The sequence below is a fragment of the Chionomys nivalis genome, chromosome 9 (genome assembly GCF_950005125.1).
Source record: "Chionomys nivalis chromosome 9, mChiNiv1.1, whole genome shotgun sequence".
In the NCBI taxonomy this organism is placed as follows: domain Eukaryota; kingdom Metazoa; phylum Chordata; class Mammalia; order Rodentia; family Cricetidae; genus Chionomys; species Chionomys nivalis.
Genome location: NC_080094.1, coordinates 42,258,904 through 42,282,429, shown reverse-complemented (window position 1 = coordinate 42,282,429; position 23,526 = coordinate 42,258,904). Strand labels below are relative to the sequence as shown.

The 23,526-nt window shown below is 41.2% G+C and overlaps 1 protein-coding gene across 2 annotated transcripts in view; it reads left to right on the top strand.

The window, feature by feature from the left end:
* The window catches only part of Mcm8 (minichromosome maintenance 8 homologous recombination repair factor), a 33,183-nt gene extending 10,710 nt beyond the window's left edge, over positions 1–22,473 (top strand). Inside the window, exons 9-19 of one of the 2 annotated variants that reach the window (XM_057781001.1) lie at positions 1,533–1,684; positions 1,991–2,186; positions 4,551–4,581; positions 5,277–5,417; positions 7,620–7,761; positions 12,225–12,420; positions 15,315–15,534; positions 16,061–16,270; positions 17,576–17,652; positions 21,327–21,516; positions 22,075–22,473. In XM_057781001.1, the coding sequence (XP_057636984.1) occupies positions 1,533–1,684; positions 1,991–2,186; positions 4,551–4,581; positions 5,277–5,417; positions 7,620–7,761; positions 12,225–12,420; positions 15,315–15,534; positions 16,061–16,270; positions 17,576–17,652; positions 21,327–21,516; positions 22,075–22,167 (1,648 nt within the window). In that variant the 3' untranslated portion in view covers positions 22,168–22,473. The remainder of the gene's footprint in view (positions 1–1,532; positions 1,685–1,990; positions 2,187–4,550; positions 4,582–5,276; positions 5,418–7,619; positions 7,762–12,224; positions 12,421–15,314; positions 15,535–16,060; positions 16,271–17,575; positions 17,653–21,326; positions 21,517–22,074) is intronic. The other variant, XM_057781002.1, reaches the window with a different exon arrangement.
* The last annotated feature ends 1,053 nt before the right edge of the window (positions 22,474–23,526 follow it).

The following is a 23,526-nucleotide window of genomic DNA, read 5'->3' as shown; positions in this document are numbered from 1 at the left end:
TAGTGCCTGTAGAGGTCAGAAGAGGGACATCAGAGGCCAGAAGATTGACATGGGATTGAGCCCCCGAGCTGTAGTTACAGGCAGTTCATGAGTGTTGGGAATTGAATGTGGGTCCTTTAGTAGAGCAGTAAGTGCTCTTAACCGTTGAGCCATCTCTCCAGGCTCCTCATTTATGTAGTTTTCATCTAGTCATTCTAGCTTTGATTTTATGTCCACGACAGCTCCTTGAGTCTACTTAGTTTTTGTCTTCCCTGCTGTTAATGGGACGCCTGATGCTGTCGGACTCTCATTCCCTTTAGGGTACTGAACTCCCCCTCTTTGTAATCTCTTTATTTGTGCACCTGTGAAATGGTGAAGGATACCTAGTTATTTTCAGGCCCCTTGACACTTTTTGTCCCTGAGTTAGCTTCTCTTTGGACTTCAGTCATGTGGTCCCTATCATCACCCATTGTCTTGTGTCTGCCCCACCTTTTCATGTCTCGCTTGCTTTCCAAATTAAGTTGGTGGTGGTGTTCCATTTCTAGAAACCTTTGTTTTTTATGTTGCTGTCGTTGTGTCGAGACTAACTTTGTAGCCCATAACCTGTACCCACAATTCTTTAGCCTCTTGAGCACTGGAGTTACAGACATGCACCATCCCGACTTACCCTGGTGATTTAATTTTCTGATTTCCCTCTGTTCCCATCTCAAAACACTTTTTATTTTGCTTTTTGGACATACTCTTAGACTCTTGTTTTTTTTTTTTTATTTTCTCTTCCTTGAACCTCTACCATTTCAGAGATGAGGTGAGAAATTGTTTGCAGAGGTGGGATCTTCTTTTCTGCTCTCTGTGGGTTAGAGTTCTTCCTCTTCAGGTCTTCTTCCCAAGTAAGACAGTTTTGAGTGTTCTTGAATTGGTTAGAGCTCCTAAAATGCTGAGGTGAGGAGGTTTTATTCTGGAGTTGAGGTAGCTATGTAGCTGTGCCCTCTTAGAAGGAATTTGCCCATTCCTATAGGATAGTGTTCCTGCTCCTGATGGTAAATTCTCGTTCTTTCCCTACTTGATTGCCCACTCCTTCCAGAGAAATCCTAAAAATGTACTGTCTGTTGCTGCCTGCCCTCAACTTTGAGAACCTCTTGGGGCTCTGCTGAGACCCTGGGTTGTTGCTTCTCTATCCCCTGATGAGTTTTGTCTGTGCATTCTGGACTGCATTGTGCTTCATCCATCACTATTTCAGTGTTTGCTCTTTTCAGAAGTTTCACTAATATCTCATTTGTACCGCCACATTTGCATGCTCCAAACTTTCCTTCACTTTTTTGGTGACTCTTATTTGTTGGATTCTTGAGGGATGCTAGGTGAAATGAATACATATATGTTCATTCTGCCATCCTCAATTGGGAACTGTTAAAGTGATTTTTGAAATACCATCAAACTCCTTAAAAACCAGTTTGCCTTCTTCTAGAGCAGCAGTGTACAGATCCTGAGCAGTCACTGTATTGAAGAAACAGCTGAAGGGAAGATGTGTTCTAACTTGAAACTGTTGAATGCCTTAGGATACAGGAGCTGATGTCTGATGCACAGAGAGAAGCAGGGCGGATCCCTCGAACAATTGAATGCGAACTTGTTCATGATCTTGTAGATAGTTGTGTCCCAGGAGATACAGTGACAATTACTGGAATTGTCAAAGTCTCAAATACCGAAGAAGGTATGTTGTAACTTTCTTCATGACTGTCTCTCAACAGTCATATATTAGCTTTTTTTATCTATAAGATACTTCTTCATCTCAAATAATTTAGGAATTCCTTTTTTCTATGTAAGATGAGGTGCTCTAGTCCTCAGGAAGCTGAGGTAGAAGGGTTGTCACAGTTTGAGGTTCCTCTTGAGGCCTTGTCTCTAAAAAGCCTCAAGTGAATGAGTAAATAAAGTTACTCAGTCATAAATCTTGTTGAACACTCTGTCAAGTTCTTGTTTGGAAAATGAAAACAGTACATTTAATGTTTTGAATTTACAGGTTCTCGGAATAAGAACGATAAGTGCATGTTCCTTTTGTACATTGAGGCAAATTCTGTTAGCAACAGCAAAGGACAGAAATCCCAGACTGCAGAGGATGGGTGTCAGCATGGGACACTGATGGAGTTCTCACTTAAAGACCTGTATGCCATCCAAGAGATTCAGGCCGAAGAGAACCTGCTGAAGCTCATTGTCAAGTATGTCTTAGTGACCTGAGGCTTTGCCACAGATGTGCATGGCAGGATGCTCTTGGTTACTTGTCAGAGAAACTGGTCAGAGTGCGCAACACTTGAGTCCGTAGAGCACGTGTAGCCCGCTATTTGATATTTCATGGTAGGGGTGTTTATACTTATGCCTTTTTAGAAAAAATGATACCCAGCTTAAATGATGACTGTCTCACACATAGGTTTGCTGTGTAGTTATTAGTTAGTAATGTACTTGTCTTACTTGATATAGTATGCTTTTGGCATTCTGACAGTTTGGGGGTAATTTTGAAGAAATGAGGAAAATCAAGAAGGAAGAGGACTCGGAGTGCATTCTATGAAAAATTGATCAAGGTTTCTGGCTCCAGAATTGACTCTTTTCTTTCTGTTTTTCATATGTCAGTTTGCCAACTGAGGAAAGTCTTGAGTTACTTAAGTTCTTGTCCTTAAATGCGTGAGTTTCCCACCACATAGCCACCCTGACCTACTCTGGGAAAGCTAGTGCTGTGGTAGGATCAGCGTGTGTGAGCTACAGAGTCGTCTGGACAGGCAGGCAGGCGCCACGTGGAGGCTCAGGCAGCTGTCACTCCTCACCGGCTGTAAGTGAAGCAGCCTCTTAGTGGCCCGTCTTCGGCACTGCTCATGTTTGCCTCTTTCTCCGTCTTCATGTTTGTGATTTTATCTTCCAAACAGAAGTTTTTTATAGAATTATCTTTCATTTTATTAATCTAGCAGATTAGTGATGTAGGCACACTGTTTTTCAGGAAGTTTTTAGTGAAAATACCACACCTGATTGATTTGCATGTTGTTAGTGGTTGCTTTCCACTACTAGTTGAATGCTAGAGACTGAATCAGTACGGTCTACACGGCTGAAATTATTTCCACCCTGGACCTTTAGTTTATTGGCCAATACTAGATAAGAAATGGAGGACTGTGAGAGGACAGAGAAGATAGAATTGTCAGCACACAGCAGTTATGCTTCAGTTTAGATGCCTTTGGAGGCAATGGTTTGGCTAAATGTCATTTATTTGGGAGAAGAGCTCAGAAGTAGCAGGAAGGCAGGGGTAGTACAGAGAAGGGATGGCAGCCGGGGCTGGTGCCCTAACAAGAGTGCCTCCTGGGGACCTAGATTTGAGGAACAGCCCAGCACTTCTGTTCTGCTCTTGTGTCTACTGATGATGCTTTTTTGGCCGTAGAAAAGTCACAGGCACAGGTGTTGGTAGGAAGCTGGTGGCAGTTAGACTGGGACATGGTAAATATTAGTTTCAAGGGACACCAAGTTCTGTTTATTAAAAAGGAGGAAGAATCACACTTTACTCCTGGCTACTACACTGGCCATTTTTATTCGTTCCTTACTTACAAAATGGACACATGCAAATACTCTGTCTGTGTGTGTGTGTGTGTGTGTGTGTGCGTGCGCGCATGCGCGCACGCACACACACATTATGTTGACATCAGGTATGTTCTTTGTGTTTATTGCTAAGCATCTTATGTTTTGAGCCAGTCTCTCAGTGAATTGGAGCTTAGAGGTTGGCTAAACTGGGCAGTGAGTACCAGGGATCCACCTATCTCTACCTCCCCAGTGCTAGGATTACAGCTTCCCACTATACCTGTGGTTTTTTTTGGAGGGCGGGGGTTATTGCTGTTGTTGTTTTTTTACAGGGCTTCTCTGTGTATCCTTGACTGTCCTGTAACTCACTCTGTAGATCATGCTGACCTTAAACTCAAGAGATGTGCCTGCCTCTACCTCCAGAGTGCTGGGATTAAAGGCGTGTGCCCCACCATCTGGTTTATACTTTTTTTTTTTTTAAACATGATTCTGGAAGTCTGAAATTTTTATACTTTTGCAGCAAGAACTCTGCAGGTTGAATCACTTTCCAGCCCTTATAGGTCTGTTTCCTTATATTCACATTTTAATCTGACCCTTCTGAATTGAACTGAAAAGAAATGAAATTCTATACTATCTTGAAATACTAATATTTGTACTGAACTTAGTTATTAGTGTCCTCTTTTCAGTGACTTAACTACACAGATTAAAGATGTCTGTTCAAATAAAACAAGAAACCTGGAATGTGGAAAACCTGATAATAGTTCATTTTAAGTGTTAATTCTGTAAGATCAGCTGTGTTAAGATGTTTTTCAAGTACTCCCTCAGAGAAGCATGGATTTTAAAACATCCTTCTCTTTATAGATTAAATAAAGTTTACTGTAAAAATAAAATTTGTGGAATTGAGGAGATGTAAAATTTACTCCCTTTTTGGATACTAAGTAAAGAAAATTAAGCAAATTGTAAAGTAGACCTTCTAATGGACCTATGAAATTTACATTAGAATTTATAAATTGTCTTCTATTTTTCAGCTCACTTTGTCCTATCATATTTGGTCATGAAGTAAGTATATTACTTCACCTTCATTCAAAAAGTACATCAAGTTGTCAATATTAATACTGAAAAGTAATTAGATTCTCTTACCAGTTATTAATGTTTTGATTTGAGTCATCATTCTCTATAAGTTGATTATGTTGGAGGCAAATAATAGCCCTCGGGAGCTGCCAGAAGCTACTGGGAATGCACCCCTGTGACACACAGACAAAGTAATTAGACACCAGGTCTAATTACCATAGGTGCTTCTTACTTGGGAATGGATTGTTGACATACAAAGTTGTTCTTAGCAGTGTCTAAGATACCACTGATTTATATACTTTCAGTCTTCATTTTTAATCGTTGTGTTATAGAAGTTTATTTGTAGATGTTTTTACTTTTGAGACAAGCTTTTGCTATGTTGCCCCACATAGCCTTGAACTTAGAACCTTCCTGTGTCGGTATCTCTAAGCTCTGGGATTGTTGACATGCCTGGCTTTGTTTCTTGACTTCATTGTAAAAAAATAAAGTTCAGTTCAGTATCCTTGCTGGTAGTATAGCACAAGGATAGAGCATCTGACTAATTAGGTACCACGCCTTGCCCTCCATCAGCACTGTGAAGAGAAAATGATCTCCAGATAGACAAGTCGTACTGTAACCATGCAGGAATACCTCCTGCTAGTCATCTTGATGTTTTCCTGTTTTGTTCCCTCCTTCTACACGAGCTTGTTAAAGCAGGTTTGACGTTAGCACTCTTTGGCGGTAGCCAGAAGTACGCAGATGACAAAAACAGGATTCCTATTCGAGGAGACCCACACATCCTGATTGTTGGAGATCCAGGCTTGGGGAAGAGTCAGATGCTGCAGGTATTATTTAGTATTTTGCCTTCTGCTTATATAATGTATGAATAATTGACAGGTGACATTTCTCAACAAATGGCATTTTGGGTTGCAGAGGATCTAGTTTGTCTGGGGGTATAGAGGAACTGGAGTTTGTATGAGTAATATGTATTGTGTGTGTGGCTCTGTTTTCCCATCAGGCTAGTCTTCTGCCACACAGACCACATAGGCATCCTGGTCTCTGGCGATATTAACTATGATGAAATGCTATTTTCCTTAGACCATTATTGCACCTAGTAATGCTTTGCTAATCTCTTGTGATGTGACTACAGCGATGAACAGAACACAGAAGGAAATAAAGCTGGTCATGTGTTCTCTCCTTACTAGTATATAGGCATCTTGCTAGGGCTTCAGAATATCTGGTAAAGGTAAGGGATCTATATCTGTGTACATTGCCACCATTTTTCTGAATCCAAAGCAAAACAGCTTTTCTCACCAGTCAGTTGTTAGCCACTGAAGAAGATTCTGTCTCTGTCAGCCAGAGCCTGATGGTGTGTTCCTCTTGGGTTCGTGATGGCTCTAGAAGGTATTTTGTTGGAAGCTCAGAGTTTTCCCAGAGTGATGCCCTGCAGTGTCCTTCTTAAGGATGTCCACAAACCCCCTCCTTGCGGTCACTCCTGTGCTGATGAATCTTTGTCTAGCAGTTGAGCGCTGGTTGTGTATCACAGTTGTCTTTGAAACTCTTTGAGGATGGTATGGGCAGCCTGAAGCTAGTACTTGTCCACATGTAGTGCCCCAAGGCGATCCTGGTGTGCAGACAGGATTACTTTGATCTTGCCATTGCATCTTCATCCCACCACCCTTCACATGTGTCATCTTTATTCCCTGTCTTTTTCATTCCTTTAAAACATTGCATCCTTGTTTGGGTCTCTGGCCAGAAGAACATACTTTAATCTGTTCTGAACCCTTGCAACAGCCTGATAGCGAGGCAAGGGTTACCTAGTTATAGTAAGAGTGAAAACAGAGGCTGAAGAGATGGTTAACTGATTAAAAGCAATTGGCACTCTTGTAGAGGACCTGGATTTGGTTCCCAGTACCCACATAGCAGATCACAGCTATCTGTGTTTCCAGTTCCAGTGGATATGACGCCCTCTTCTGTCCTCCCCAGGCACTGCACACATGTGGTACACTTAATACATTCATGTAATACACCAATACACACACACACACACACACACACACACATCCCAAAACAATAAAAACAATTTTAAAAAGCTATACTATCAGAGGCCATGTTTTAGACCAGCACTACTGGGAAGCACTTAGCATTTATGTTCCTACTTTCTTCTGTCCACTTAGTAAACCACTCCACTCTCAGATCATGGTGAGACTTCTCAAAACAGACTAACAAAGAGGCCTGCGAGTGTAGCTCAGTTGATAGAATGCTTGTCACACAAAGGACAGCTGTGGTTGTGTACCCTTGTAAAACCAGCATTCCAGGGTCATCCTCTGTACCACATAGTGACTCTGAGGAGGACAGCCTCAGCTGTGTGAGACCCTGTCTTGGGGAGAAACAAGTGGCTCAGCAGTTGAGAACATTTGCTGCTATTCCAGAGGACCCAAGTTTGGTTCCCAGTACCCTTGTCAGGTGGCTCAGAATCACCTGTAATTCCATCTCCAGGAAACCAGTACCCTCTTCTGACTTCTATGGGTACCAGTGCTTTTGTGGTGCACACACAGAAATATCCATCAGGGCTGGAGAGATGGCTCAGCCATTAAAGGGTAGGCTCACAGCCAAAATATCAGAAATATCCATTAAAAAAAAATTTCAGGGATAGAGCCCTTACTTAGCATGTGTAACACTACCAGGGTTTGAACCGTTGACTGTGGTCAGTGATTCTTTTTTAACTCTGTGTGTGTGTGCACCTGTGTGTTACTGTGTGGAGGCAGCCAGGTGTCTTCAATCACTCTGCACATTACTCTTTGAGATGGGGTCTCTCACTGAACTTTGGAGCTTGTCATTTTGAGTAGAATGTCTGGCCAGCAAGTCCTTAGGATCTGCGTGTTTCCACTCCTGAAGCTCTGGGATTCTGAACGTTACACCGCTTCTTCTGACTTTTACAAGGGAGCTGAGGATCTGGACGTAGGTTCTCATGCTGCATGGCAACAAAGATGAGCCATTTTTTCTATCCCTCTGAATGATTCTTTTAAACCTTTTGTTTTCAATAGGCAGCATGCAATGTGGCGCCCCGTGGTGTGTATGTCTGTGGAAATACCACCACCAGCTCTGGGCTGACTGTAACTCTTTCAAAAGACAGTTCTTCTGGAGATTTTGCTTTGGAAGCTGGTGCTCTGGTACTTGGTGACCAAGGTGAGAGACAAAAGGGATTAATAGTTCTGGGCTTAAAAACTTCCTTCAGATGAGCAGTGGTGATGTACGCCTTTAACGCCAGCACTCAGGAGGCAGAGGGAGGCGGATCTCTATGAGCTTGTGACCCGTCTGGTCTACAAAGTGGGTTCCAGGATAGCCAGGACTGTTACCCAGAGAAACCCTGTCTCAAAAAATGCTAAAAACAAACAAAACAAAAAACCCTCCAAAACAAAACAAAAACTTTACTTCTTGAGATAGTGGGCTTACTGTGTAAATCGGATTACCTCCAGTCTCTGTCACCTAAGTGCTGGAATTAGAGGCACATGCACCACCTCTGGCATACTTTCTTCATTTCGATGAATTTACTTTAGTTTGAGAGCCATTTAGACAGCACTGTCTAACCAGTAGATTAACAATGAATGTCAAATAATTGAACATAAAGTACTATCATTTTTATTTCTGTTACACAATTGAAACTGATTTGTTTTCAGAATCTTACAGCAAATATATGTTGAAATTAAATAGTCAGATAAAACGTGGATGGTTTCTACACCTCCCACCTGATATCCCTGTCACATCTGTGATCATTTCTGTGGAGTTCTGTGGTAAGCTCCTTATGGAGTGTATTGAACTAGCCTGTAGACTACCTTGTTCCCATTGCTTAGTGTGTGTATACAGTGAGTACCCATTTAGAGCCTTACTGTTACTTAGCTCAAAGTTGTTCTAATTACCTTGAAACAGGAAAGAAGATGGATGCCATCTTGTGTTCTAGAAGAACTGCCCCATGAACTTAGAGCTGTGACTTAAATAGTTTCACTGTATTGATCTCCATCTTGGCCTTCTTCTGTGGCAGAATCTGTTCTCATTGACATGACTGCCTTTTCCTTCCAGAGCGGGTATCACCACATTTTCAGTTGTCTGCCTCTTACTGGCCAGATAAATTCACAAGAGGAGGGTGATTTTATCTTTCTGGTGCTGTTCTGCATGCATGGAGCATGTCACTGGTGTACAGCTAATAATCAGCAAGTATCTGCTGAAGCAGGTGTTCGTCTGGTGCTTGTCAGAAGTCACAGTGCTTTCCCTGAGGTCTCAGCTGAAGGAAAAGTCATGTAAGGGTAGTTAGCTGTCAGACTGCCAGGCTACTTCTTAGAAGGCGGGGTGATTAGAGGGTTAGGTGTACAACCACTAATGAAATGTAAGATGTGAAATGTTAGTTCCATGTTTTGCATACATTTAGATTAACTAAACACTGTGAGGCTAACTAGCACAGTTAGATAGGTAGAAAGGAATTTTACAAATACCAACAGGACTGAGTTCTAGCAACAAACAGGGTCCTGCTAAAATCTTTACAAAGACTGTGAGGTAAAAAGGAAATATAAAGCTTTTAAAAAATAGTCTTTTCTAGTTAGATGGTGGTGGTGCGCACCTTTAATCCCAGCACTCAGGAGGTATAGGCAGGCAGTTTGAGGTCAACATGGTCTACAGGGCAGGTTCCAGGACAGGCACCAAAACCACACAGAGAAACCTTGTCTTGAAAAACTCAAAAGGAGGGCTGGAGAGATGGCTCAGAGGTTAAGAGCATTGCCTGCTCTTCCAAAGGTCCTGAGTTCAATTCCCAGCAACCACATGGTGGCTCATAACCATCTGTAATGGGGTCTGGTGCTCTCTTCTGGCCAGCAGGCATATACACAGACAGAATATTGTATACATAATAAATAAATAAATAAATAAATATTTAAAAAAAGAAAAACTCAAAAGGAGAGAGAGAGAGAGAGAGAGAGAGAGAGAGAGAGAATTTTCCTTCAACATCTGATGAAATGACCAGAAGAGGTTTACATCTGATGAAATGACCAGAAGAGGTTTACATATTAAATTTTGTGACTTAATGTTCGTATTCACACAAGCAGAAGAGTTGAGGGTGGTTCTAGTTCATGGTTTTCACCATGGACTGGGACTGGAAAGATGGCTTAGAAATTAAGAACACTTGTTCTTTCAGGGGAGGACCTGAGCTCATTTCCCAGCACCCACACCATGCCTCTTAACTATCTGTAACTCCGGTTCCAGGGAATTTGACACCCTCTTAGCTCCTTCGGTGCCAGGCACACTTGTGGTACACTTAATATACATACAGGCAAAATACTCATACACATAAAATAAGACAAATAAAAAAAAATCCCAGGGATGAGAACATTCTTGTGATCCCAGCCATCAGGAAACTGAGGAGGGAACCATGATTCTGAGGCTTTATAGATCATCCAGGCTATCTGATGAGACCTTTAAAATCAACCAACACGCCGGGCAGTGGTAGCACATGCCTTTAATCCCAGCACTCGGGAGGCAGAGACAGGTGGATCTCTGTGAGTTCGAGACCAGCCTGGTCTACAAGAGCTAGTTCCAGGACAGGCTCCAAAGCTACAGAGAAACCGTGTCTCAAAAAAACCAACTGACACCAGGGGACAGCAGACTTCAGTCCATAGGTGGAACCCTGTATTGGGCTTGTAAAGCTAAAACTTTTTAAAATATAGTTTTAAATAATTGTACAGAAAAACCAACCGACCAAACAAACAAAAACAAAATCAACCATAAGTGTATGTAAACTATGGCCTCCTGAACCTAAGATACTTACTTATGGACCCTTTCAGAAAAAGTTGGCTGCCTCGCTTTATACTTTGTGAAGTAGGAGCCAACAGAGGGAGTTGCTTGATTTTGTTCCCACCTCATCCCTGCTTGGGAGGAAATGTGCAAACAACTAAGAATTTCCAGTAACATCGTGTCAGAGGCATGGACAGGACAGTGGGGCAGCACAGGAAGCATGATGTGCACACAGCCAGCCCTGCAGGGAGGGTCACTGTCCTAGTGCTCTGGTGAGCAGCCTCGTGCCTTCCTCATGGATGGGTGAGCCCTCAGCAGAGGAAGAGGGGCAGAGTTCAGTCACTCTTGTTTCCCCTTCCCGAGTCGCTTGCAGGTTACCAAAATGTAGTCAGCAACCTAGTCTATAAACTAACAGACAAGGGAATAGGGTGGATCACAGAGAAGGAAAAGTACTGGTAGGAAAAACAGTATAAACAGGCTTGAGCAGAACAGCCAGTAAACATGAACTGGATAAACAAGCAAGGTAGCAAAGTTCCCTGTCTGCACAAAACTGAAATCCAAATACCAATGAAAATTTCCCAGGAAACTTAACGAGAACATGAATTTAATGAAATAAAATGAGACAAAGATATGAAATAAAATGAGATAAAGATAAGAAATTGCTGGATGGTGGTGACACATGCTTGTAATTCCAGCACTCAAGAGGCAGAGACAGGCAGATCTCTATGAGTTTGAGGCCAGCCTGATCTACAAAGCAAGTTGCAGGGCAGCTAGGACTATTACACAGAGAAACCTTGTCTTGAAAAAAGCGAAAACATAAAAATAAAAGTTGATAATCAGTATAGGAAACTGACCCTGCCAAACGAGAGGATGTAGTTTAGGAAAGGCTTCTACTAGCTTCACTGAATATGAAGAAAAGAGCAAAGGTCTAAATAACTAGACGTGGGCATCTGTAGAGATGACAGGAAAGGAAATGCTGCACAAAGGGAAATTGGTTCCATGAAGTAGGGACCCAGAAGTGGCACTAGATTGAATTGAAGGATGTGAGAGAGCTCTGATTCTAATGTGCCTTAGGTTCAAGCCCCAGCACCACAAATTAGATGTATAGGTCTTGAAACGTGAGCAAGCTAAAAAGCAGTTGTTTCTCATAGGTGCTTAGCTGGCAAGGATTAGGTGACCACAGAGTATAGATGAGTCTAACCATGGGAAAGCCTTCCAGAGAATCCCCTAACTGGTGTGCACAAGTGGGAGAAAGCGCACTACCAGATGTGCTAATGATCCCAGTAACTTGTGCTTCAGGCATCCCTGGTACTCAGAAAACCTTCAGTGGTGGTACTATGTGTTGAGAGTCCCTGCAAGTGCCATCAGTCAATACCTCCCTTCACTGAGCCATGTTTACCCCTTCTGACTGGAGCTATGTTCTTGCACCTGAATCATGTTGCCTACAATCCCCCAAAGACCCAGCTCAAGGAGTACCTTTTCCTTCAGCCCTTTAGGTTCCCTAGTTTAGCTAGACTGTGCTCCAGAAAGCAGGCACTTAATTTTGCATATCCTAAGTGGTTTGAGAAGTACATTTCTTAGATGTCTGGGTCTTACCTGACTGATTAGGTCTTGATGCATTTTAAGACTTGCGTATCTTCATATATGGAGCCACCACATAGCGTGTTACCCACAGGGAATGGTGAATAATGCACAAGCTTTAGTAATAAGATAAAACAAATGGCAGTAATAAGATAAAACAAATGGCAGTTCTTGATATTTTAAGTTCTAGAAATAAATGGAAATAATCATTGTGCAGTAACCTCTGCCTTACAGATTTGAAACCTGACCAGAGAAAAATGTTTTTGTCTTTTTTCCTACTGTGCTTGTAGGCATTTGTGGAATAGACGAATTTGATAAGATGGGGAACCAACATCAAGCCTTGTTAGAAGCCATGGAACAGCAGAGCATTAGCCTTGCTAAAGCTGGTGTGGTTTGCAGCCTCCCTGCAAGGACTTCCATTATTGCTGCTGCAAATCCAGTTGGAGGACACTACAATAAAGCCAAAACAGTTTCTGAGAATTTGAAGTAAGTCTCTTCAAATGTGTGCTCTGATCACTAGGGAAAAGATAGCTGAGCATATCATTGGATAGCTCACACAAGTTACAGGTCTCCAGTAAATGTCCAGAAATGCGCTCAAGTCCTGAAAAAACAGTGAGGTGCCACAGATAGCCTACCAGACAGGCCAAGGTTTTAGATGCAGTTATCTATGTTAAAGGAGTGGGAAAGAATCCTCATGTCCTCCATATGTTGAAAACCACCTTGTATGATTCTGTAATTCTGTTTATTCTAAGTACCTATGCTTAGGAAATCCTGATCATAGTTACCAACTCCATAGACTTGTGTGGAATGTGCATTGCAGTGTTAACACCATTAAAAATCAGAAATTGTTTAAACAAATAGTGAGAAGCAGCAGTGAGAAGCTAGTGGCTTTGCACACCCTGATAAGGATCCCTGTCTGCTTAGGCCCTGCTGTGTACTTAAGGGCTGTGCTCTCTTTCAAGAACACAGTTCACCTTGTACTTCCTCTTCTTCTGGTCTTGTTTTTTGTTTGTTTGAGACAGGGTTTGTCTGTGTATACTTGACCTGGAGCTTTCTCTAGCTCAGGCTGACCTTCAGCTCACAGAGACCTACCTGCCTCTATCTCCTGAATGCTGGGATTAAAGGTGTGTGCCACCACCTCCTAGCTTGTGCTGCTTCCACTTCTAATTCATTTTGTACAGGGTGAGTGCAATGTGTGTAAGAGAAAAACAGACTTAAGTGACATAAAAGTGAGAAGACAGTATCTCAGGGAAAACCAGGCCTTACTAGAACAGCTTATTTCTTTCTCTTTTCTTCTTTAGGAAATTTACTTTTTCTTAAAGATTTTTTTTTTATTTTATGTGTATTGGTATTTTGCCTGCATGTCAGAAGAGGGTGTTGGATTCCCCTGGAACCTGAGTGCTGTGGGTACTGAGCCATCTCTCCAACCTCTTCCATTCCCCTTTGTTTTTGAAATGGGGAATCTCACTGTGTTACTCATTGCTAGTCCTAAACCCATAGGTTTAAGTGGCCCTTGCTGTCTTCCTCTGTCTTCCACTATCTTCTCGTCTATAGAAGCTACAGGCGTGTGATGCTGTCCACAGCTAATGTTAAATAATTTATACATCTGAGCGGGGTGTTGTGGCGCACGCCCTTAATCCCAGCACTTGGGAGGCCTAGACAGGTGAATCTTCTGTGAGTTCGAGGCCAGCCTGGGCTGCATAGTGAGACCCTGTGTCCAAAAAACATAAATAAATAAATTTAAGATAGATAAGAAATTCTGCCAGGTGGTGATTGTGAGACTCTGTGTTAAAAAAAACCCCTATACATATATACATACATGAATGCATAAATAAGATAAGAAATTTGCCAGGTCGTAGTTGTGCACACCTTTAATCCCAGCACTCTGGTGGCAGAGGCAGGTGGATTTCTGAGGGGCCAGTGTTGTCTACAAAGTGAATTCCAGAACAGCCAGGGTTATATATGGAAACCCTGTTTGAAAAACCAAAAATAAATAATTATAATAATAGATTTAAGAAATTTATACATCTAAAATAGAAATTGTCAGGTTAGCAAGATCAAGGTAAAGGTTTATTCCAGTACCAACTTCTGTGAATTCCACACGTGCTTCATGGTACCACACACACAAATACATCTAAAGAGAAAAATTTTTAAGTAAAAAATAGAACACAATTGCATTTGGAAATTTGCAGTGTATTTTCATTGCTTCCAACAAAGTCAATCTTCTGTTAATGGATTTCCCTTAGTAAAATAATGATACTATGTTTTATAAAGTCTGTATAATCCTGGTGAACAAAACCTACATCAGACTTGGTTCTGTTTTTAGCACAAACATTCTTTGGTGGTTTCGTCAAACGTTTTAAACAGCCTAGATTGGTTTTTCTTGTTATAAATAGGAAAGCGCCTGGTCAGTGGGCTCAGTGTGATGCCTAAAAGTGTAGCATCTTTACTCTGTTGTGTTTAACTGAAACATGAGTACTGGAGAGACAGTGTTTGGATGAGATAAGCCATCAAAGCATGGCTGGAAATATGGCTCAGCAGTTAAAGAGCACTTGCTGCTCTTGTAGACCATATTGGGCTTGGTTCCTAGCACGCATGTAGCAGTTCACAACCATCCCTGATTGTAGTGATGAGGCAAGCAGGCCTGCTTTTCATCCTGCCTGCTCCCGCATGGCTAGCTTAACACCCGAAATAACAACACACAAATTGTATTCTTTTAAACACTGCCTGGCCCATTATCTCCAGTCTTTTACTGGCTAACTCTCAGATCTTGATTAACGCATTTCTATTAATGTGTGTAGCACCATGAGGTGTGGTGGCTTACCGGGAAGATTCTAGTGTATGTCCATCTTGGGTCGGAGCTTCATTGCATCTGCCTCACTTCCCTTCTTCCCAGCATCCTGTTCTGTCTACTCTGCCCACCTAATTTTCTGTCCTATCAAAGGGCCAAGGCAGTTTCTTTATTAACCAGTGAAAGTAACACATAGACAGATGACCCTCCTCCATCACCTGATTCTAGGTCCAGGGCATCCAGCATCCTCTTCTGACTTGCATAGGCACCAGGCACACCGCTGGCTCATAGACACACATGCAGGCAAAAACCCCATATATGTGAAAGGAAAAAAATGTCAAAAAGAGCTATGAAAGCACTGATAGATAGGCTTTGTGTCTATGAGCATGTAGGTCTCAGTGACTTTGCTGTATGAGGAAAGACCACATCCACAGCTGTCCAGTGTATGTGAGGAGTGGGAACACGCAGCTATGCGGAAAGCTTATTTCTTTAACCTGAAGATTGACTGTTGCTTAGAAATTCTGCATGGAACTAGTAAACAAGTCAACACTTTCTTAGGTTTTTCTGCTTCTTTTTTCCTACTTCCTAGGATGGGGAGTGCCCTATTGTCCAGATTCGATTTGGTCTTTATCTTGTTAGATACGCCAAATGAGCAGCATGACCACTTACTTTCTGAACATGTGATCGCAATAAGAGCTGGGAAGCAGAAAACCATTAGCAGTGCCACAGTAGCTCGGACGCTCAGTCAAGATTCAAACACTTCGGTACTTGAAGTAGTTTCTGAGAAACCATTATCAGAAAGATTAAAGGTATTCCTGTTTCTTAATCATTTAGTTTCATTGTGCTTAAATGTACAAATTCTATGTGTGATGGGGGCTTGGAGTATGTCATAGTGGTATATTATGTGCTTAGCATGTACAGAGCTCTAGATTTAATCCCAGCATCTACCCCTCTCCCAAAATAAAATCCACCTTCCTCCTCATCCCTAGATATTTACTTGGTACTCTGGAATTTGAGGCAGTGGTTCTCAAACTGGGTCACGACTCTTTGGGGGTTGCATATCAGATATCCTGCATATCACAAATTTACATTATGATTTATAAGAACAAAATAAGTTATGAAGTAGCAATGAAATAATTTTATGGTTGGGCGTCACCACAATCTGAGGAATTAAAGGGTCGCAGCATTAGGAAGGTTGAGAACCACTGATCCAAGGCTGGGATTGGAAGCTGTAACCATAGTGTTTGGTTTATTTGGAGAAGTTTTGGAACTTCTTAATTTACCTAAACAATGTAACTTTTTTTAAAATTTTTTTATTTTAAAATTCTACTCTAGGTAGCTCCTGGAGAGAAAATAGATCCAATTCCACATCAGCTGTTGAGGAAGTATGTTGGTTATGCACGGCAGTATGTCCACCCAAGGCTATCCATAGAAGCTGCCCAGGCTCTTCAGGACTTCTACCTGGAGCTCCGCAAGCAGAGCCAACGCATGAGCAGCTCACCCATCACCACCCGGCAGCTGGAATCTTTGATCCGTCTCACAGAGGTTTGCATTTCCCTACATTCATGCTTTCTGTGGCTTGAGGAAGAGGGAAGGAGCTCAGCCTATAAGTTCAGTTACTTAGGATGCTGAGGCAGGAGGATTGCAAATTGAAGGCACGCCTAGACTACAGATTGAGTCCAAGGCCAGACTAGGTTACCTAGTATGAGATGTCTCAAAAACCAACAAAGATGACATAGTTCAGTGGTCTTGAGTGCTTTCTCAGCGTGTGTAAGTCCTAGGTTCAGTCTCCAGTACTGTAAGAGAGGGTGTGTGTGTGTGTGTATGAGAGAGAGAGAGAGAGTGGGTGTGTGTGGGTGTGTGTGTATGTATGTGTCTGTGATACTATGATTTCTTTTGGTCAGTTTTCTTCACTATTGAACTATTGACTAGATCTTCTGTCTAGGAGACATTAAAAAATGAAAAAAATATAAAAGGATGAATAAAAGTTTTTTAAAGAAGATTTAGTTACTTTTGTAGCATATTAAAGCTATAGATTTCTTTCTAGGTACCAGTTATGGGCCAAGCAATGTCAGTTTTTTTTTTTAATGACACTGTAGATTGCTAGAGTGTCTGAAAAGTGGTTAGATTACCTAGAATTCTAGGCTTTCAAGTTGAGCATATGGGAACATGGAATATGTCGAGTGTCTTGACTACTTGATTTGATTGTGTGACAGGTTGGTAGGTGTAGGCAGCCTTTTTAAAGAGCACTGTTTGTCACATTGCATGGTGCTCTGAGTACTGTTGCAGTTAAAATTAGCTGCAGTGAATGGTAAGGTTCTTTTGATTCTAAAATATGATTGACACCTCTGTTATTTGAGTTTAAATAAACTGTGATTTCCTGAAAATAAAAGGCAAGGACAAAAACACATTTTCATAACCAAAACTCATAAAATGAACACTCAGAAAAAATATTAGTAGGTAAAAGTAAATTTTGGTTATATTTTAAGCTATTTGTACATTTTTCTAATTTTTTGTTTTTGTTTTTTGAGGCAGGGTTTCTTTGTGTAGCTTTGGTGCCCGTTCTGGAACTCGCTCTGTAGACCAGGCTGGCCTCAAACTCGCTGAGATCCGCCTGTCTCTGCCTTCTGAATGCTGGGATTAAAGGCGTGTGCTACCACTACCTGACTACTTTTCTAATTTTTATTCTTTGAGAATTGCACACATGCATACAATGTATTTTGAGCACATTCACCACCAGCCCTTCCCATACAGTGAAATACAGTGAATAATGAAGCTTAGGTACAACGCACCAGCACAATCAATGGTTACAGTATTTATCATTTATTTTAAAATAGTTTTTTTCCATAGGCACGAGCAAGGTTAGAATTGAGAGAGGAAGCAACTAAAGAAGATGCTGAAGATATAATTGAAATTATGAAACACAGGTAAGATTAACACTAATTTTACATTTGGGGGCAGTGCATACACATGTGTGGTCATCAGAGGACAACTGGAGTCAGTTTTTGTTCTTCATCCATGTGTGTCCCATGGATTGAACCAATGCTGTCAGACCTGTCAAATGCCTTTACCTGCTCAGTTATCTTGCTGGCCCCTTAAATTTTGTAGTTTTTACCTTTCTCTTTCTCAACTTTCTCCCCCAATCCTCACTCCTTCCTTCCCTCCCTCCTTTCTCCCTATCTCCTCTTTCTGTCCTTCCTTCTTTCCTTTCTTCCTTTTGTTGTTCTTGACAGGTAATTTCTATTTCTTCAAAGGTAAATTGTATAGATACTGAATTTGCTTCATGTCAGGGTGCTTTGCCAGTTCCTCTCTGACCCTGAACCACAGTTCTGTATAGTTGAAGAACAAGGGTTTTACAGTCCAACTTGAGGCTGCTATGGCAAGTTATATCAAAGGGACTGCAAGGTGGTTCAGTGCAGTAAAAGTTCTTGGCATACAAATCGGATGATTTGATTCCTGGAAACAACATACATGTGGAAGGAGAGACCCAACTCCACAAAGTTGACTTCCACTCTTGTGCTGTGGCATGCATACACACAGTAATAGTAGTGTTCTGTCAGTGCTAATGTACTGCATGTTGGCGGGCTCTGTCCTCTAGATCTGATGATATTAAAGGCTGCATAGATCCCCTTCCTCTGACTCATGCCATAAACTGAGATCAGATCTGTTGTGAATAGCCAATAACTAGGCGGGGGGAAGGGGTATAGACAGGATTTCTAGGATGAGAGAGGAAGAGGAGGAGGAGTGTAAGCAGGAAGATTCCACCAGAGAGACGCCAGGGACACACTGAAGTGGTAGGACATATGGTACAAAGTAGAGGTAGCTGAGCCACGGAGAACATAGATTAATAAAGCACATCAGTTTAAGTTGTAAGAGCTAGTGGAACAAGCCTAAGCTAATGGCCAGGCCTTCATAATTAATAAGAAGTTTCTGAGTTGCTATTTGAGAGCTCGCGACCTGACGAGAAAGTACTGCTGCACAGATGAGAAGTCACAGAGATGTTGTGGGGTCTGGCTCTTGTGCTGTCCTTGTGGTTGTTCAGGAGTGTGGCGTTGATGACTGCTCTCCCCGCTTTCCCAGGAGGGAGGCTTCACCTTGCTTTGCTGTGCTCATGATGGCTCTGGCCTTACCTGTGCCTTCTTCCCACAGGTACATAAGCAGACTTATGTAGAAGGGCACCCTGCTGTCCACTAGAGCTTGAGCAGTAACTGTACTTGTTCCCTGCTTTTATAACCAGTCTGTGGAAGCACAGCCTTCTCTTTCATTCAGCGTGTCAGCAACAAGGGGAGAGAATAGTTCGACCAGTGCTTAGGATTGCCTAGCATTATCAGAGATTGAGACTGGCTAACACATCAAGTTCAGATGTTAAACTAACATGCTTTCTTAGTGTATGAGAGAAAGGACCTTATCGTGCTTACCAGTGTCTTTCCAGAGCCCACAGTCATGGCTAGCATGTGTTATTAAACATACTTCGTTAATTCATCAATTAAAGTACTCTTTAAAAAATTTGCCCTTTTTAGTTCCTATCTCTTTTGTGTCATTGAAACCACCATTAACATGTTATTCTGTGAAATTATACTTTTAATTTCTGGGAAGCAGAAACCTGAACAAGAAAAATATGAACCATGACATAGTTCATCTGAGTTAGCATAATATATACTTGGACATTTTTTGAAAAGTAAATGTTTTTATTTAATAAACAGCTTATATGAGTATTCTTACACAATTGGAAATACTCTAGAAGTAGTACTGCCTACTGAGACTAGGTTGCTGTGAGCTTTTCCAATTCAGGGGAGTATGTCAAATATTTTATGTATCTTTTTTTCAAATGGAAGCAAGGGAGCATGGATCAAAATCCCAGGTGTCACTCATTAGTAATGTTAACATTTGGAAAGTCATTTGTCTTTCTGCCCAAACTGTCCTCATCTGTAAAAGGAGTAAGGATAATTCCCAAAGCACAAGGTGACTAGGAGGATGCCTGTGGTAGACAAGAATTGCCATGTCAGTACTCAGAGCATCTCCAACAATAGAGGAACGTCAGCTTGTTATGTGAGTCAGGTGGGCTAAGCCTGAAGGTCGTAAATAACGTGCCCTGTTCTGTCATGTGCTCCTTTCTTCCTGAATGATGCACATTTCTGTGTGTACAGTTTCTTCTCTAGTGGAGGAACAGACCATGACCTTTGAAGGTCATTCCTAAGGACTCCTTAAGAAGGAACAGTGATTAGATTTGTTTACCACCCGGAGCCCACTTCCTAACAGGTGACCAATACATATTTGATAATTCCTGAGTAAAAACCTTCACTTGTTAAACTGGCAATGAGTTTTATGTGTCCCATTGTGCAGATGGACTCAGCAGTAGAGCTGGATTACATCGTGGTTAATTCCGTCTGTAATGGGTGTTTACAGACTCCAGCCAAAACTCTCTGTCAGATGTATTTTCCTTTTTTGGTGATACTGTAAAAATCAAACAGAAGAGAAGTGGGACTAGTGTCTGTCATCACTGCAAGTCAGCATGAGCTTAAGCTTATTCCTAGAGAATTTATTTTTAAGCTTTTTTTTTATGGGTATGTGGAGGCAGACTTTCCAGCTGCTTCCCAAATAATCACAGAAACTTATTGTTAATTATAATAAATGTTTGGCCGACAGCGCAGGCTTGTTACTAACTAGTTTTTATAACTTAACACACATTTCTTATCTACACTCTGCCACATGATGGCACCTTTTTTCAACACGACAGTTTCACCTTGTTTCTCTCTATGTCTCCTTGCAACTCCTAAGACTTCTCTTTCTTTTTTGTGCTCTTTTGTTGTCTACAAGTCCCTCCTAGCCTCTATCTGTCTAGCTACTGGCCAGTCTGCTCTTTTATTAACCAGTGGGAACAATGCATATGTACAGTGTGCAAGGATTGCTCCACAGCAGGTGTGGGTGTTTTGCCGGCACACATCTTGGCACCATGTGCACAGTGCCTTCCAAGGCCAGAAGTGAGAATGGAATCTCATGGAATTTCAGGTGCTTGTGAGCTGCTGTGTAGGTCCTCTTAAACCAGGGCGCTCTGCAAGAGCAGCCTGTGATCTTACCCATTTCTCCAGCCACTCTAGAGTAGTTTGAAACATCTTTTCTTTGCAGATGCTGTGGAAGTTAATAACATGTTTACCTGGGAAAGCCAAAAATGCTATGGTCAGAAATTTTAGTTTTATTAATCAGAAAGAATGTTTTTGTTATTTGTAATATTGTTTTTCAACTCTACACTTTTGCATTTCATGTTTGCGAATTTGTTTTGGTGTTTTGAGATAGGATATCCTTCCTTAGCCCTATCTGACCTGGTACTTGTTATGTTGAGGCTGTCTTTAAACTCAAGGAAGTTCTATGCCTTAGCTCCTGAGCACTGGGATTGTAGGCATGTACTGCCACTCCTGGCTGAAATGCTTTCTTTATAGCCGTAATTGTGTTCAAAATATGTTTCTGTCAATGTATATCAAATTGAATTCAAAGTAACTAAGTCTCACAGCCATTCCAAAACTTCTGTTATGGCTTGGAAGCCCAGTCCAAAAATGTCTGTAGCCATGTTATGTGAGATAATTCTTTTTTCTCCATCTTTAAGCATGCTAGGAACTTACTCAGATGAATTTGGGAACCTGGATTTTGAGCGATCCCAGCACGGCTCTGGAATGAGCAACAGGTCAACAGCAAAAAGATTTATTTCTGCTCTTAACAGCATTGCTGAAAGAACTTACAATAATATATTTCAATATCATCAACTTCGTCAGATTGCCAAAGAACTAAACATTCAGGTACCTGAATACTTAATAGATCGTTTTTGTAATAATTTCAGCAGGTCCTCATTACTAGAGGTCTACATTAGTTATAAACTGATTGGCCCATTAGCTCAGGCTTCTTATTAACTCTTATAACTTATATTAGTCCATTATTTTTATCTGTGTTAGCCATGTGGCTCGGTACCTTATTAGGCAGGGAAGTCACATCTTGCTTCCTCTGTGGCTGGGCCAGGACTTTGGAAGGGACTTCCTTCTTCCCAGAATTCTCCTGTTCTCATTGACCTGCCTCTGCTTCCTGTCTGGTTGTCCTACCTATACTTCCTGCCTGGCTACTGGCCAGTCAGCGTTTATTTAAAATATAATTGACAGAATACAGACCATTGTCCCACATCACTAGTCTAAGTTGGGTTTTTGGTTAAGACAAAGTATTCTTTGCTTTTTCGGAGTGCTATAGAAAGCACATACTATTTTATTTGCCTAGGATACTTGTTGGGAGTCTGTCTAGAGACTGATGTGAAAATCATGTTTTGTGTGAAAATCATGTTTGGGCTGACTCTGGATGTTTGCTTCTAGGTTGCTGTTTTTGAAAACTTCATTGGATCACTGAATGACCAGGGTTACCTCTTAAAAAAAGGCCCAAAGATTTACCAACTTCAAACTATGTGACAAACTTACCAAGTCAGGGCCACCTGTAGTTTATTATAGCTCAAAATCATCTTAATTACAAAAACTGAAAATAAAAGGTCTGAAAAATGGCATATAACTCATAATGAAAAAATGTTAGTTATGGTCAGCTGAGAAGTGGTGAGATTGTACATTAGTAATCCATAATTTATTTAGAAGGCTAAAAGTAAAATGTTTGTATTATTTTATCTAAATAACATGAACATTATTTATACTTTTTCTTGTCATTTTTTATTAGTGTTTCATAGTCTTGTATATCAGGTGTCTCTTAGGCATCCAGGTAACATATAAACAAATGAATATGTATTTTTGTGAAACTTTATTTATATTAAACTTTGAATTTCATGAAATGTTTACGTCAAAAAACCTCTTCATTTGTTTTTAACCCTTATGGTTATGGTTATTGTGGGTCTGACTTGGCTTTTCATTTGGAAGTAGTAGAAATCTTTTGACTTAAGCAAAAATCCTTTCTGGAAAACAATTGTTTACAAAATTGTATGAAGACTGATAAAAAAATGTAAACCTAGCTTGCTGCCATAGTGTCTCAAGCACACCCACCTTCGTGCCTCACGGATGCCATTCCTATACCAGGAAATGCCTCTGTGGAAGGTGGCAGCAGCAGGGAACATCTTCATTCGGCCTCTTTCTGTTGCGAGTTCAGAAGAAAAAGCACAACAAGAAACATTGGTTTGAAAAGCTGGATTAACTAGGGAGTTTTCTGAGGTCTGCTTCAAGGAGGCAGAGCCCATAAAGGTCAAAATTGATGATAATAGATTATGAGAAGCTTCAAGTGAAACTAGACCTCTAGCCAAGACACCCTTCATGTCTGTAACCATCAAACACTTCCACATAAAGCACTCAGGCATTGTGAGCCACTGGTTGGAAATATACTAAACTTCCAGGAAAACGGATGAAAGAAAAATTGAAGAAACAAAATGAAGGGGGATTTTTCTGTCCTGCTAGCCAGTTCCCAAATAAATGACAAGGAGACTTCTTAATGATGAAAGCTCAGCCAATAGCTTAGTCTTGTTTCTAACTAGCTCTTATAACTTAACCCATTTCTATTCATTTACTTTCTGCCTTGTGGCCTTATTAACTCATCTCTATAGTACCCATCCTGCCTTGTACTGAAGAGGCAAGCAGGCCTGCTTTTCGTCCTGCCCGGCTCCCACACAGCTAGCTTTACACCCAAAATAACAACAAAAAAATTATATTCATTTAAACACTGTCTGGCCCATTAGTTCTAACTTCTTACCGGCTAATTCTCACATCTTGATTAACCCATTTCTATTAATGTGTGTAACACCACAGGTGGTGGCTTACCAGGAAAGATTCAGCATG